The sequence below is a fragment of the Phalangium opilio genome, unplaced genomic scaffold (assembly GCF_054372755.1).
Source record: "Phalangium opilio isolate 3A_F unplaced genomic scaffold, DU_Popi_V2 ptg000048l_1, whole genome shotgun sequence".
NCBI classification, from domain to species: Eukaryota; Metazoa; Arthropoda; class Arachnida; order Opiliones; family Phalangiidae; genus Phalangium; species Phalangium opilio.
Window position 1 is genome coordinate 3,761,188 of NW_028324170.1, and position 16,620 is coordinate 3,777,807.

The following is a 16,620-nucleotide window of genomic DNA, read 5'->3' on the forward strand; positions in this document are numbered from 1 at the left end:
AGGATCTCCTTATTTTAAAAGGAAAGTTTTACCGGAAAAGTTTCGTGACAACTTTTAACGAACGCTTCATTACAGTATAAGATATAATCTATATATAAACTACGGTAAATAAATTTAATAGAAAGTGATTACGTTTATACGGTAAAGGCACACGACAATAGACCCTTTTTCATTATCGTCTGATTGATATTAGGGTTAAGAAGAGTCCAGGGACGGAAATAAGAAACAAATTTCTTATAGGACATGTGTACATGTGTCCAGTGATACCCCCTTTGAATGGAAAATTCATAGGACATTTGTCCACTTGAGTGCCCAAAAATTGTGTCCCCGTCTTCATAGTCAAGTAATCAAAACTACGCAAAAAACTCCTTATAGTTTTTAAAATATTTATGGCACATTTTATAATTTTATTGGACAATGTCCAGTCCATTGTCCTGTGCTTATTTCCGGCCCTGGTTAACTTAAGACGAGGGACTTTATTGGGTATAAGGCAGGCTGAAAAATAAGGATTTATTTTTTAAACTGCCGGTCATTTGACCAGTAGAATCCAATCACATTAATTAAATAAACATTACATTGGCCACTTAATATAGTATTTAAAATCATAGAAGGTTTTCAATTAATTACTTAAGAGGTCACAGGGCCAGTAGACCCCCCCCCCGACATTTAATTTTTAAACTGGCAAAGCTAATTTTAAAGTGTACATTTGTCCAGGGCCAGCACCAGAGGAAGTGTGCTTTTTCCTAGATTGATGTGAATGGACCAAAAGACGTTAGATATATAGGGCTTCAACTTTACAAGCATGCACCAAGGTCCGTTTATTTGAAGCCATATATATTCCGTTTTTAAGAAAGCGAGGTAATCAAACACAAGACTCTATTTTACCTTAGACGTTTTGCCAAAGGGGTACCTATATCACGTGATTCTGTGCATAAACGAAAGAAAAATATGTAAATTAGCTGTCGTACGAAGTCGTAAGCGAGTAAGCAAACACGTACGTAGGTTTGAACTACGAAACCTATGATAATTTTCAAGCGCCTAAATATATTCCAACACATTCACTTCAAAATTACCATAAGTTCATAAGATATGTTGGCTATAAGTTTGTCACTGGTTACAAACTGGAGCTTGTCATGAAGTGTGGGAGGTAGGTCATAGATTCGAGGTAAAGCGACGTCTGGTTTTGGCGCTGTCAAAGGCTTAGTGCAGAAGATGGACTGCAAAATTAACCGAGTGTAGTCAATTCTCGCTTGTCGTTCTCAAACTAGCTCGAGCTGTAAGTCTCTAGCATTACGAATTGTCATGCTTATGGAACATATCTTATTGTATAAGATGACTAATCAATTTCTTTATAACTGAGTCAGTTTCTTTGGAATTAACGACTCTCGTTGATGGTTCAAGAACTAATTCGTGAACTTTAAAATGAGCATGGGCTCCATTGGCTTACATGCCCATTATAAAGTCACAAGTTAGGACTCGAAATTTCGACGCTGCCACACCTTGTGAATGACGCGACTATACATTTAAAGCCGTGAATTGAGCGGTTCATAGCATGATATTTCTTTTGTCACGCATACTTATCGAACATATAAACTTATGCTTCAACTGATCAATACCTCAAACTTCAGACGAATTCGCTATTTAGTAGAGAAAATAAAAAATATTCGTAATACATTTAAAATATAGCGTTGATTTGTTTATAGACGAAAATAAAACTTATTTGTGTTTGAGAGAGACTAAACAAATGAATAAGATAAATATTCATATGCAAAATAAATTACGAAATCAAAGACAATTTACGTGAAAATCAAATAAAATAGAGCGCTGATTGATCGACTAATTAAATTTGTTTATTAATGTATAGGAAAGAGGAAATGTTAGTATACTAAATAAAATTATAATGCTCAATTAAATGAATGCCTTAAATTATCATTCGACAAATAGCCCTGTTCTTAAAGAGAGGAAATTTAATTAATTTAATGTTTACCTCCAGAGTCTTATTACGCTTTGAATTTTCAATTAGTATAGCCTTTGAGCGTCTTGGAATTTTAGCAAAATGTTGCCTCAAAACTTTGGGTATTTCTGATAAGTCTGCTATAAATTAAGGAAGATGTTCTTTGGGTGCACGATTTTGAGTCGAAAATGTAATTTCTATGACATTATGCCCTGAAGGGACACTGTTTTTGAGTTACGATTTTAAGAATGTTTTAGTGATGACCCCTTAATTAAATTAGAAACAATTTTCTTTCAGTTTCTTAATTAAATTTAAGGGGTCATTCGTAAAATACTCAATCCAATCTTAACTTGGAAACAGTGTCCCCTTAGGGCAACCAAAATAGAGATAAAAGTTATACATTTTCCACTCAAAATCGTGCACCCAAAGAACATCAACCTTCATTTAGGAATGCAGACTTATCAGAAACACCCTCCCTGTTTATTTTTAAAGTCGAGATAAAGGGTTCTAACTCGAAAATTATGCTTTCGAAAACCGATATCACCAAATAATGTCGTTGTACGAAAAAAAAACTTAAAAATGGATTGATTCTTGGATTCTACGCCAACTGAAGATCCAATAATAATGTTTAATTTCAGTTAAATATTTAAAATGCCTATTAATCAAATTAGAATAGCTGAAACTACGCGTTAAATAATAAGTCAATTTCACTTCGTAAGAAATTCAACTCGTGTTCTTTACACAAAGGAGATCCAATCACGGAAGAGTTTCGTTTGTGCAGCAACAGATATAATTATTTAAATATGTTTCTGTTGCTAGCCCGTTTCTAGGGAACCATTTTCTTAAATAATAAATATCCTGGGTTTGTAGCGGCAATTAGTGGTATATTCCAGACGGGATTAAAGAAACATAATCGGTCGAATTCGATCTTAAGTATACTGAAAGAGGAATTATTTTCTTTTTTTTTTCAATCATTAACGAGAAGGCAATTAGCGCTCTTAATTAATGAGATGGGAATCCGACCCTTAAATCATGAAAATAACCATTCTAATTAGCAGTATAGCATCCTGCATCCCTTCGGATTTTTTTATTATTAGTATAATAAAACCTTAATTAATAATTTTAAAACTAACCCTAAATCACTGGTTGATATTTACGATGTTATTAGTTAAATCAATTAAAAATATATTTAATTAGAGTTGATAAAATATTTTCATATCAAAATTCGAGGAGTTCACTGATTTACCTGATCGTCTCGAAGTAATTTTCCCTGACTAATTTTAATAAACACTAAGACATTTTAAAATTACCTGAAACCCATTTTCAATTAAAATTTAAATTAATATTAAAAATCAAATACCCACTTAACTGTAAACCCTCGACGAATCGTTATTAATCGTGCTAATTAATTTACCATTTGCAATTAATTAATTGTAAATTAAGCATTCACTTGGTTAAGCCTAATTACAAAAATGCAGTACAAAAAAATATAATCTAGAAATACTTCTTATTTTTTTCTTTCTTTACTATGACTCCATTTCCATTGACAGTGGGACATTATTGATGACCCCAAGGTTGTGGTTAATGGATTTGACCTCTCTGGTAGTGATATAACCGATATTGGGGACATCATTAAGAGATACGATTTGAGTTAATATTACAGAAACGAACTAGCAAAAAAAAAAAAAAAGAATTTTCTTTTTTTAACTACGGGGTGCTAATGACACGGAAACTGACGTACTTTAATCTTATTGGCTAGCGTATTTCTTAACTAACGGTGAAATCAAAGACATAGGGTACATTTTTTGCTTATTGTTAACACTAACAGTTTCTTAGGTTAGTTCTTTTTGCATAAGCCTATCATGGACAATGCCAGATGTAGAAAAGTCTGTTGCGGTTAACACAAACGGGCTATAGTGAAATAAGTTTGAAAAATTCCTTAAGCCTTGGTTTAGAGTTTATAAATTCCACGCGCACTTTAAAGCAAGTCTCGGTTGTGGTTTAGTTTAATCAAATGCCACTAGATGCTCCCATAATCGAGGGATGAAGTTGACTGGCCCTCTAAGCTGCTAATTTTAGCTCCGCCCTCATGTACGAGTTCTGATTGGCTAATGAATTTGGCAAGGTAAAATGTATGTGTAAAAGGTCAGCCAGAATGTTAGGGGTGCCACAGGAGCCTACATTTTCTAAAACCAAAACGTTATCTCAGGGATTTCATGTGCTCTTTGGGAAAACCTTATTTTTTGTTAAGCCTTTGTTTTTTTATTTTGAAATTTCGTGCTCTTTAACAATGGAATAATGTCACGTGAAAAGGGAATACGGTCGGTGTGAGCATGGAATAACGGGCTTTTGTATATACGATACTTAGGCGTTATAGGGTTATGGTGTTTGCCTGATCTATTCCACATTGACTAAGAAATACGTGCCTTGAATTTATATTAAGTACTATTACTAGAATTTTGGCCTCAAATATTTAAATTTTCAATAAACACTTCAAACTTATCACTCTTGGGCAAAGTGAGTGTAATACTTGGTTTTTAATCGGTAAAAAAAGTGTTTCATCTATGCCTATATATGCAAAAACAGAGTTTTTAAAAAAATATTTAAAATAAGGGAACAATAAAAAATGAAATAGACTATTTTTACAAAAGATTACTGAAACGTAAAAATGGTTTTTATTATTTTTTGGGCGGGAGAAATTCGGAAAAGGTTTTCTATCTATTACCTTTTTATTATCTTCTTTGAAGCATTTTTATCTACCGGAATAAAATATTGGATGGAATGACTTTATATGAAAGATAAAGATAAAAAAAAATATTGTAAAATCTCAAAAAACTCCTGTAACCAAGAAGTGATATCTAGTTTACTAGAGAGAAGGTATAAGATGCCTAAGTATTCGCGCGCCATAGTCCCAGTCCCCCTTTCAAAATACAAGGGGGGACGTAAAAGGAGGCTGGGCTATTTCGCCTCTCCTCAGTCGGAAAATACGTAATTTTCGTCATTCGTGTCGCGCTAACGTGAGTTTTCAAAAACCAATGAGATGCTGGTTGAAATTTAGAGGCGGGGATTAACTCCGGACCTACTATACGTTTGGACTGGAGATAAAACTAGAAATGTGGCGAATTTATACCTTCTCCCTAGTAAACTAGATATCGCTTCTTGCTGTAGCTAAAACGTACAGTTGGTTTATTTCTAAAGTTCAAAAAGGGACTCTCAAAAGTTTCCACGGGAGTCCAAGCAGCAAGCAGCCTGAGCCTTAAGGGGTCCCGTATAAATTTTAAAAGAATGAAACTTTCCAATTAACCAAAAAAGGACCGAAAGGCAAATAAAAAGAAAAAAAGTCAAATTTATTACGGCATTTCGATGAAAATATTAAAAATATTATTCTTAGGCTTTGACAGTGCATTTAATTCAGAGTTTAAATAAAGGTATAAAAGGCTCGTGCGAAATATCTCGCGAACTCCATCGAAATAGTCTAGAAGGGGATTTTCGATTTTAATCTTTCTTTCTTAAAACATAAAGTGACAGCTTTAATTCAGCGTCAAAATCGTCTTATAAAAGCGTAAATACAAACGAAAATAGCTGTCTTTTTCTCTTTCTTTCTTTTCCCCCAATACGACATTGCAATTGAAATTTCGTCCCTTTTATATTAAATTGATTAGTACAGAATAGGAAATTATCGAACGCCAAACGTATAATCAATTCCATTCTTCGAATGGGACTGAACGTCCATTGTTAATTACTTTTTTTCTATAACGTAATTTACCTCCCTTCTAAGACTGAGTGACCTTAATATCGACCCAGAATCTTTAGAAAAAGAAATTTTGTTTAGTTTTTTTATTCTAACTTCTCGGAATTGAAAGTTCACTTTATTATTTTTCTTCCTATTTATTTTAACTTAATTAAGTATATTTCTCGAGTATTTCGTAATTAATTTAAGTTACTTCGTAGGAAATTATCGAGTTTTTAGAATAAATTAATTAAATAAATAATTACTTTAATTTTATATTAGTCAGAAATTTAAATTAAAAATCATTTTTGACCTTTACGAAGATGAAATTAATGAATTAATACTTAAATATTCGCCTTTTCGTTTAAATATGGATATTGACGCTGTTTTAAATAGATAACTTCAATTTAACCTTCGCGCTACTTCAACCCGTGCCTTTAATAAAGCTTTCCCATCCATAATTACGGAAGTAGCGCGTGAGGTTTCCGAAATACCCTATATACAAGATGAGAAAAATGGAACACGTGAGCGCGTGACTTTCAAAACTACATATCCTTAAGCCAAGTTTTATCCATTTAAATGGAAGGAATTAAGCCTAACCTAGGTTATTAGTATTATAAGATGCTTTTTAAATCACTCCCCGCCTTTAACTGTATTAGTTCTTCAATACGAATAATGGATACACTCGAGATAAGTACAGTACGTCATACGGATTCCCTTATAACTCTCTAGGATAATGGAATATTTCGATAAAATTATCTTTATTCTGATGAAAGATGGTTTGCGGCATCAAAAATTGAATCCCATTTCGATAGGGGTTCTATGGGAAGACCCGCAAAATCAATGTTACCAGGAGATCATTTCGAAATAGAAATTGTTTTTTTTTTTTTTTTTTTTTTTTCCAAAGAGCAGTTTACAAAACTATATTATTACAATTTATAGAGAAATCGATTAAGGCTTAAGAGGGATTTTAAATGGAACAATTCTTTTTTTATTATTTTATTTTATTTTATTTATTATTTCGGAATCAAGCTATGGTTTATTTAGTTTATTCTTTATTGACTAATGCTTCGGAGAATAATAATAAGAAGTTTTTTGAATCCAGTGGGATTAAAAGGCTTTTAGATTTCAGACTTATTTGAATAAAGTTTATTTATTCGATTCATGGTCGGAGATTACGCAATATTCGCTACCCTTTTTAGGCCAAATATTTTTTTAGTTCATCTTTTCAAGTTTCGTAAACAAGGCCTAATAAAATAATTTCTCATTTTAAACTAAATTCCCCGACTTAGTAACAATTTTTAAAATTCTACTTTTTTTTTGGCCATTTTTCCGATTTCTTAATCTTTTCTTGCCTATTTTCAATTTCTTTCTAAATTTTCTGATCGTTTTTTCAATTTCTTCTATTTTTCTGACCTTTTTTTTAAATTCCTTGTACATTTCTGGCCTATTTTTCAATTTCTTCTTGCTGACGTTTCTGGCCTATTTTTCAATTTCTTGCTGACTTTTTTGGCCTATTTTTCAATTTCTTGCTGACTTTTCTGGCCTATTTTTTTTCAATTTCTAGCTGACGTTTCTGGCCTAATTTCCAATTTCTAGCTAACATTTCTGGCCTAATTTCCAATTTCTAGCTGACGTTTCTGGCCTAATTTCCAATTTCTAGCTATAACACTTCTAGCCTATTTTCCAATTTCTAGCTATAACATTTCTAGCCTATTTTCCAATTTTTAGCTAACCTTTCTGGCCTATTTTCCAATTTCTAGCTATAACGTTTCAGGCCTTTTTTCCAATTTATAGCTGACATTTCAGGCCCATTTTCAAACCGACTTTAACCAGGTGGTAATATTTGTTATAAAAAAGTTAACTCTTACTTTGCAAATAGGCCTAATGTTTTCAATTAACACATTTAAATAAACATAGAAATTCGTTTCAACATTCGGTTGTTTAAAAGTTGGTAGGCCTAACTTTCGTAAAACAAAATAAATTACGAATCCTGACTTTATAATTAAATCCTTCTTTCGGGCCAAATTAAAACTCCCTGCATGATTATAAATTTTTTGGCATATTTTAAAATTAAAACTTCCCTTAATTTCCCTTCTAATCCAGCTTTTTCAAAATTAGATTAACTGTTAGTCCCCTTGACTTGTACAGTTTTTGGGGAAGAGTTTATAATAATTTCATGATGATATCGTATATATAGTATAGTTAATAATGGCAATTACCCATCTTTCCTTTTTGTTGCATCTCTCTCTGCTTGGAATTGCAAATGAGAGAGAAGATCCTGCAACGTTTATTTTATTTATTTTTATTTTTTATTTTTTTCTTATTAGAAGTATAGGGGTCGTGTATAAAGTGCTAACGTCACTAACAGATGACGACGTTCCTATGGCAGTTCTAATTAACTTTTTATACTCGTATAAAACCAAGCACCACGGGGGACTTTCACTATTCATATTTCACCGCTCGTATAAGAAGTACTAGATTACTAAAGGCGGAGTAATGGACGCGACAAAAGTAACCTAATAGAAATAAGTATGTTAAAGGCCGACTTCCATCGAAAAGCGTTCTAGCGAACTGAAAAGCGAGCATCGAGACTAACAATGGAGCGACAGTGCCGATTTTCGAATCCCCGCTGGGGTAAAAGATGGAAGGGTTCTAGATAACTGAAAGCAGTGCAACGTGGTTCTATCGAACTGAAGATACACAATAGAGAATTTCCTTCAGGGCAAAGCAAAAATTCGAGAGGAAATAAATTTAAAAGCATTTCTATTGTTTACCTTCAGTTCGCTAGAACCACATTGCACGGCTTTCAATTAGCGAGAACCCTTCCAACTTTTGACCCAGGGGCTTCGAAAATTGGCACAGTCGCTTCATTATTAGTTTCGATGCTCGGTTTTCAGTTCGCTAGAACACTCTTCGCTGGAAGTCGGCCTTTAAACACGATTTCCATTGCTAAATCAATATCTATATCCAGAGTGTTTCTGATAAGAATGCCATAAATTAAAGGGTAGGGTAGGGTCTTCTTAGGGTCAAACTTAGTGGGAAGTGTCACCAGAACATTGATGGGGTCTACAACATTTAATTAATATAAAAAATGTCTTAGTGCATGGACAAAGACTAGAAAAAGTAAACGATAAGAGAAGAAAATGGAATGACCAAGCAAACACTGACTGGCCAGTAAAACAATTATATAGTCTAACATGTAAAGCGAGACATATCAGAATTCAATCTAAAGGACCTTCTTGAATTACCGTCAGTTGGTACTAGTTGCCCAGTGCTTCGCGGAAGAGAAGCCTAAGGCGAAATTACGGAAACTAAATGGCTCATATCTTCTTTAAAATTGTAGATAGAAAAATGGCTCCAATTGTTATATCCATTATTTTATAAATTCTAGCCCGGAGTATCCTCTTTAAAAATGGGTAATGGGAAACTCTAAAATCATCTGATATTACTAGCCCCTTGGCTGTTTATACCTATTGACATTGAAGCTCGCCCTGGCCCTGCAGGGGTTGATTGTCACTATATATTAAGGCTTCAGACTCCACCAGAGACAGAGTTTGTACGAAATTTTTACATTGGAAATCCCTGACTTTTCCAGGTTATTCGGATTATTCCTGACCAAATTTTGGAAATATCCCTGACTATTTTAAGGTGTTTACCAGAGCCCACTTCATCACATCTCATATTTAGTATTGCTCGAAGCATAGCTTAATATACCAAACGAAATCCCTGACTTTTTAGGAAAAAGTTTTAAATCCTTGACTTATCCCCCTATTTTCCATATCCCTGACTTATCCAGGTTCCGTACGAACCCTGAGAGAGTCAGGTCTCCTTTTGTAACACCTGAAGCCTGGCCTCCCAGTGTAACTGGTATGAATCTTCCTAGCCTGTAAACTATACGTATAAACGAAAGCTAGGATAGATCATTTGATTGGCAAGAAAATTAACAATAACCTTCAAAATTGAGTGATAAACTTATTATTGTTATGTTGCCTATATGATGGTACCAATCACCCTTAGAGGATCAATATCATCCATATTCGTCTTAGTAGAATGGATTTATTCATGAAACTGTCGCAATTTGAGAACATGCAGAACGTGCTATCCCTCTCTATACCTCTCTTATCCCCTGTCACGTGATCCGATCATATATCTCCCCTTTGAGAGATGACGATGACACTAGAATCGCTGTCATTCCAATCTATTAGCAAGTTACGTGCCAAACGTGTTTTGATCATGGATCTTACGAACCCAATAAGGGGATAGGAAAATGGGGCTTACAATAAAAAAAAAATAAGGGGTCACGTGCGAGGTAAATATTTCAAGGTCATTCTAAATTTAATTTAAAGCTGCACGTGTAGGGGGAGGGGACGTAAAACATCTCTAGATCTTAAAGAAAAATAAGACCTAATTAAGCTTTCCAAATTTTCGGTTCAATCGAAATTAGTTCGGGGTATAAACACGTACGTTACGCATTTAAAAATAACCTAATTAAAACCTTCCCATTTCGCAAAAATAATTGGGATGGTTTAATTAGACTTTGGGAGAATTGAACGGAACGAAAGAATCAAACAAATATTGGCGAACTTTCAAGAAGTTTCCCAAAGTGTATTATTATCAGTTAATCCCACTGTGTTAATGCTGGTTCTTAATTAATAATTAGTGTGGGTTAATTAACGTTATTATATATTTAATTCTACAGCGCAAATTTTTCGGGCTTGTCCGGTGGTCGGGTTATGGAGGTCGGTCCGCTGTCTTGGCAAGCCAGTTTCAACTTTACGGACAACGGAGACTTGGGAGCGACTCTCCAACAAGCCGCGGTTCTGTTCAACTTTAGCCTGCACCACGCCGTAATGGTCTTAAGGGAACACGAGAGACGTGACGCGGTTTTTGACTCGACGACGGAAGGCGCCCTAATTGCCGCTTACGCCGTTGTGGTAGCCACCGGGGTAGCTAGTAACCTTTTGGTGGCAGGGGTCATACTAAGTCGGTCACGCGTTAGGACACCGAGAAACGTCTTTCTGCTCAACCTCAACGCCTCCGATTTGGTCCTGTGTCTTGTCTGTGTTCCATTTACGCTCCTAGAATTACTTAGAAGACATTGGCCTCTTGGAGGCGCTCTTTGCCGGTAAGTACCACATGAAATGACAATGAAGAGTTAAGTTTCCTACATCCTTTTTTTTTCTAACATACGCAGGCTGTTGCCTTTCCTTCAATGTGCCAGTATCTTCGCGTCGTCAGCTAGTGTGGCAATTATCGCCATAGATCGCCAAAGATGCGTCTTAAGTACCAGCGCCGAACGTCGCGTACAAAGTGGCGGAAACAGACGTGATACTTCCCGCAAGTACCGATTGTGTCGCTGGCGTAAAGGACGAAGGGTTTTCAGACAGACCTTAATCGTTTGGACCACGGCTTGTTTACTATCTTTACCCAACTGTTTCAGTCGGCACGCTCAAGTACGTACTTGGTATTTTAGTACCGTCTTCTTAGACAAGGTCGCCAATATCATTTATCTAAGAGAAATTTCACGAACGCGATTGGTTGCTATCTGAATAGAGAACGTGATGTCGTTTCGTAAGCGACTTGGAAAATATAGAGAATTTCAAAGGGATAATTTAGAATCTTAAAGTACCAAGCCACTAATGGTATCGAATGAAAATGGATCCTAATTACCATAAATGACAAGAAAAAAACTATTTCAGGATGATTTCAACCAATTTTCTGAAAGGAATTCTAAGAAGAAAAAAACTTTTCTTTTGATAAATTTATTCCAAAAGATACCGATTTTTTGGGTGTTTTTTTTTTATTTTATTTTTTTGGTAAAAATTCAAATTATACTAAGATATTTTCCTTTGATCATGTTAGCCCATCCGGAATTTGCTCGTAAAAAAATTTGTTAACAAGATGGTCTCATGCCGGTAAAGGCAAAACAGTAGGGCGGTATACTATAGGTTAAGTTAAATCTAGCGTATGAAACCGAAAAGGTTACTTTAAGTTTTACCAGAAATCAAAAATATTTTAAGGTATCCCCAGATCAATGCCTCAAAAACCAAATTATATAATGTGGGAAATCCTCTACCTCGAGTTATCCTCCATAAACATTTGAACACAGATTTTGACTACTACAACAACACCAACATCATCATCAACAACTTCTTCTACAGAGTGTCGTAAACTAGTAGTAGTAATGTATCGTACACACGAGACGATATGGCTGAAAATCAAATACCAAATCTATTACGTAACAAAAGCGATATTACTTTGGGTATCAAAATAGGTTTTTCCTAAAGATTTTTATTAACCTATTAGGCCTACGCGTAGTGAAAGTAAAGTGCTTAATATACATAGTCATTTTCCTCGATTTCCCTTAAGTGCATCCTTGTTTATCCGCATCTATCAAGTTAATAAAATTGTCTAGAGAATTCCTAAAGATACGCTCGAGATTTAGAAGAATTATATTCACAAGATGGCTCATAATAGTAGGTACATCGCACGATCGTACATAAGTTAGAACAAAAACTTTCATCCGTTTCCCCATTACAAAAAAATTGGAGTGAGTATCCCCTCATTATGCCACCTTTAACAGTGCATAAGTGATAATAACCATTTCTTCGGTTAAGTCTGACCTTATTCCAAATCTGAAAATAAAGAAACACCACACGTGACAAACTAAGAACCCTAACGTAGATATACATCATAGGATGTGGGCATGTGGCTAAAAATATTGACGAATCTGTTTTGCATCAATGCTCTGCAGTGCAAGAATGATTGCCCCTAACACTTAATAGTGAGTATCCCCTCGATGCTCTACAATGCTAGAATGATTACCAGTAACCCTTAATAGTGAGTATCCCCTCGATGCTCTACAATGATAGAATGTTTACCCATAACCTTTAATAGTTAGTAGTCCCTCATAGTAAAGTAGCAAATAATTATTTTTTATCATTTAGTAGCCTCAATCCTAGACCAATTCCGAGGAAACCAACTTAAAATTTTCACATTAAAACTAGTTCCATACTAAACAAGGAAAAACAATCCGATAGAAAAACAAATATTTACATTAGACAAACAAACAAAGACAAATAAATTGACGAACAATATTGAAAAGGAGTTAAATTTCCATATATTCCTTGATATATTTGACTTAAAAAGTTGGGGAAGGAGGTTGGTTCCTACTTAGTATGCAAATATCGTTGACGATGGAATATATAGTATAGTCGATTGAGTATAGGGTATAAAAATACCCTGGAAGAAATGGCCGGATTTTCTATTTTTGAATAGCAATGAGTAAAAGATTCGCGAAAAGCCTTTTCCCCCCGAAAGCTAGCTAAGCCTTTTTCTTTCGCTGTCTGTGCATATTCAAAGACATTGCTAAATTGAGCAAGTCAAAGGAAGAACTTACAACTCTTTTGGAGGCTCATGGATCGACATACTCCCTTTCTCAATTCATTCATTTCCCACGAGGAGGGTGTTTTCCCCGCAGTACACCATCCCCTTCTTCTTCTTCTGCTACTCAATATGGATACGTTTTCATCTGATCCACGTGGATTTATCCAAAAAAAGAAAAAATAAATCTCTCATATCTTCAAAAGGATTTTTCCAGAAAATTGCTGAAGAAACAAAAACTGCGTACGGGTTTCAGTAACTGTTGAGGTGACGTCACATATTGAATTCGGGTATTGCTTCGAATGACTATTTGGCGAATCGATGCTGGTTACTGATTTTTCATTTAAAAGCATACTTACTCTGGTCCAAAAACCAGTTTATTAATTTCTTGGACCAGTTTTAAAATTGAAGAATTGGGAGTCAAAATCTACAGGAAAACTAAAGGGGGACAAGTCCAAGGACCAGTTTATCATTTTGGACATGGGGGGGACACTGATCCCAAGGACTAGTTTAAAAAATATTCTTATCTCCCTGACTTCTACCAGGGATAGAAGTAATTTTAGAAGTAGGAATGGGGAACGGTTAGTATTTACTGCAGTCCGACTCATAGCCCAGTATAAAGCCCCTCCCTTCAATACGTAACTAAAAGTTTAAATTATCTTATTGGCTCACTAGAACTACGTTTTGATGACGTTGCTGACGGGAACGGCGAAAAATACGTAATTCCTTTTTACCTCTGTCGCTATGACCCGCCTCTTCTTTCATACCCCTCATTCCCGTGGAAGGGGGTCCGGGACTTTGACGCGCGCCCAGATATTACTCTGTTCTCCATTCCTACTTCTAAAATTATATCTATCCCTGCTTCTACAGATTTTCCATGAGGGTATAAAGTCGTCATTTTACCTGACCAATCTGAAATTCCACTTTTATTTTTAGAATAAGTTTTAAACTGACTATAGTATCATAAACTTTTAAATTATTAGTTCATAAACTTTTAAATATATTACTCCATGAAAAATTAAGAAACCACTATATAAAATTCCGTGACTTTTCCACTATATTTATTCCCACAAAAATACATGTCACACCTTCTCCTTCAAGGCACTCTTTTAAAAATCCAAAGTCCCTTTCATATTAGCGGTTTGAAATATTAAAGTAAAATTCTGTTTATTTCAAAATATAAGATATGTTTCCGATTGCGAAAGCCTCCAGGGGGACCATCCTGTAAATTTTAAAGTTCAAATAGGCATCAATGGATCTTGTAAACCCTATAGGAATTGGGAAACCGAGTCCAATTGTAATTTATACAAAAATATAAGTCTACCATAAATTAAAGCATATGTTTTTTTGGGTCAAGAAGCGATATCTAGTTTACTAGGGAGAAGGTATAAATTCGCCACATTTCCAGCTTTATCTCCAGTCCAAACGTATAGTAGGTCCGGAGTTAATCCCCGCCGCCTCTAAATTACAACCAGCATCTCATTGGTTCTTGAAAACTCATCACGTCAGCGCGACGCGAATGACGAAAATTACGTATTTTCCGACTGAGGAGAGGCGAAATAACCCGGCCCCCTTTTACGCCCCCCGTTGTATTATGAAAGGGGGCCTGGGACTATGGCGTGCGAATACTTAGGCATCTTATACCTTCTCCCTAATAAACTAGGTATCGCTTCTTGCCGTGCTCAAACTGAGAGGAAAGTGACCCGTGGTCAAACTGAGAGGAAAGTGACTTCAAGGAACATGGGGGTGTGCAAGATTTAGATATGGACTGAAAACCATTTGGGAAAACTTATTAGAAACACCCTGTATATGCAAGGGGATCGTTAGCTATCAATTTAGAGTTAGTTGTACGTGTGGGGGAACGTAAAATAGAATTTGTATTATTTATGGTATATCAAGGTCACAATAAAAATCGATTAAAAAAGGTAGACTAGCGGGGGGAGGGGAAGGAAAGTAAGCTCACTGTATATGGTAATTTGTTGGTAAAAAGATAATTTCTTTGCTGGTCCTCTTTAGAATTACAAATTCCATGGTATATCTATAGAGAATTTGAAGAATTTTTCTTATGGAACATTATATTGGACTTTTATTCTCCTTCCGGAGAAGAGATGGGTGGGGAGCGTATCACTTGAGACGAAATTAAATTAGATATTTCTGAAGAAATATCCCCGTTTAAAAGGGGAGGAGAGACATCAAGACAAGCTGAGGAATCTTATATATAAAAAGATATATATAAAAAATACAGCTCAGTCAGTATTGTTCGCTTTTCATCAAATATTTAATTTCCCAGACTCTAAGATACACGAAGGACATTTTAAAATTGATGGTGTCTCTCTTAACCAATCAAAAAAAGCTTTTCAATTTGACGTTTACTTTCCGTACAGAGTAAACCAATGGGTTTAAATTTAGAAGCTAATAAATCGGAAGTGTTTATGATAAAAATGCATGTTCAATGGATTTAAATGAATAAAAACAAAGTAGCCGCCCGTTGGAAAAGATTTGACTCTTTTCATGCCGCCATTTTGAAATATGGCGGACTATTCAATAGACCATTTCGGTGTAACTAAGAAGGAAAGACACGGGGGTAAAACTTTGCCTTCCATCTCACTTTTTGGCGTCTGCGCTGTAGTCATTTTGCATCATGAAAGTGCGCAAAGATGGCAATGTATCAAACCCCCTTGTATGTCCCAATACCAAGGGTTGCCCATACCCTCTTTTTACATCACAAAGCCATGCTCATCAGCGTACTAAAATTCCCTACCTTTCACACCAATTTTCAAATTATTGAACATTATAAAGGATAGTTTTTTTATTAAATCTATTTTTAGGTGGCCCACTTGTCCGGGTTGGCGGTTTACACGCGTTGCGTTGAACGATGGCCTCATCGTTACGGGAAGCAAGCTTACACCCTTTTGGTCCTTCTGGCCCAGTTTCTGATCCCGGTGGCCGTGTTAACGGTGGCCCATTTGAGGATCAAGGCTCATCTGGGTTTAACGTCGGTGTCCAACGTCAAGACTGGTTCCTCCACAAGCGTCCAATCGAACGCGGACCGTTTGAGGAAGGAATTAGCCCGAAACAGGAGAGCCACCTTCATTCTCTTCTCAGTTTCGGCCGTCTACGCTATCAGTTGGTTACCTTGGAACGCACTCAACCTTGCCGCTGACTTGGCGCCAACTCTACTGAGCCCGCGCAGGTAGGAACGTTCACGGTTCTTACAAGTTAACCGCTTTGTCGATACAAAAATATTCCACTTTACGCGCGAGAAACAGGGATTGTTAGAGTTCTAGAATATCAAGGTCATTCTAAATTAAATTTTAGAACTCATTGTTTAAAGTTTAGCTAGCAATGGGGGATGTAAAACAATTAAGATACGTGTTTTAATCCGTGTTAATTAATTTCAAAGGGATGACTGTTTAAAGAAATTAAAGGTAGGCCCGTAGAGGGGGAAGTAAATAATCCATTCCCTAAACTCACTGTAATGGGGTCGTAAAATTATTTCTTTTGCTGTTGCATGATACAAATAATGTTTAAAAATTAATATTGTGTCCAT

The 16,620-nt window shown here is 35.5% G+C and overlaps 2 protein-coding genes across 3 annotated transcripts in view; one reads left to right on the forward strand and one right to left on the reverse strand.

The window, feature by feature from the left end:
- Nucleotides 1-16,620, forward strand: part of LOC149673770 (uncharacterized) — an 82,754-nt gene that overhangs the window by 64,429 nt on the left and 1,705 nt on the right. The window contains exons 3-5 of the mRNA XM_089839507.1: nt 10,387-10,812; nt 10,882-11,140; nt 15,899-16,263. Coding sequence (XP_089695633.1) covers nt 10,421-10,812; nt 10,882-11,140; nt 15,899-16,263 — 1,016 coding nt within the window. The 5' untranslated portion in view covers nt 10,387-10,420. The remainder of the gene's footprint in view (nt 1-10,386; nt 10,813-10,881; nt 11,141-15,898; nt 16,264-16,620) is intronic.
- LOC149673772 (lysosome membrane protein 2-like) overlaps nt 1-16,620 on the reverse strand; it is a 132,497-nt gene that overhangs the window by 49,214 nt on the left and 66,663 nt on the right. The window lies entirely within an intron of this gene.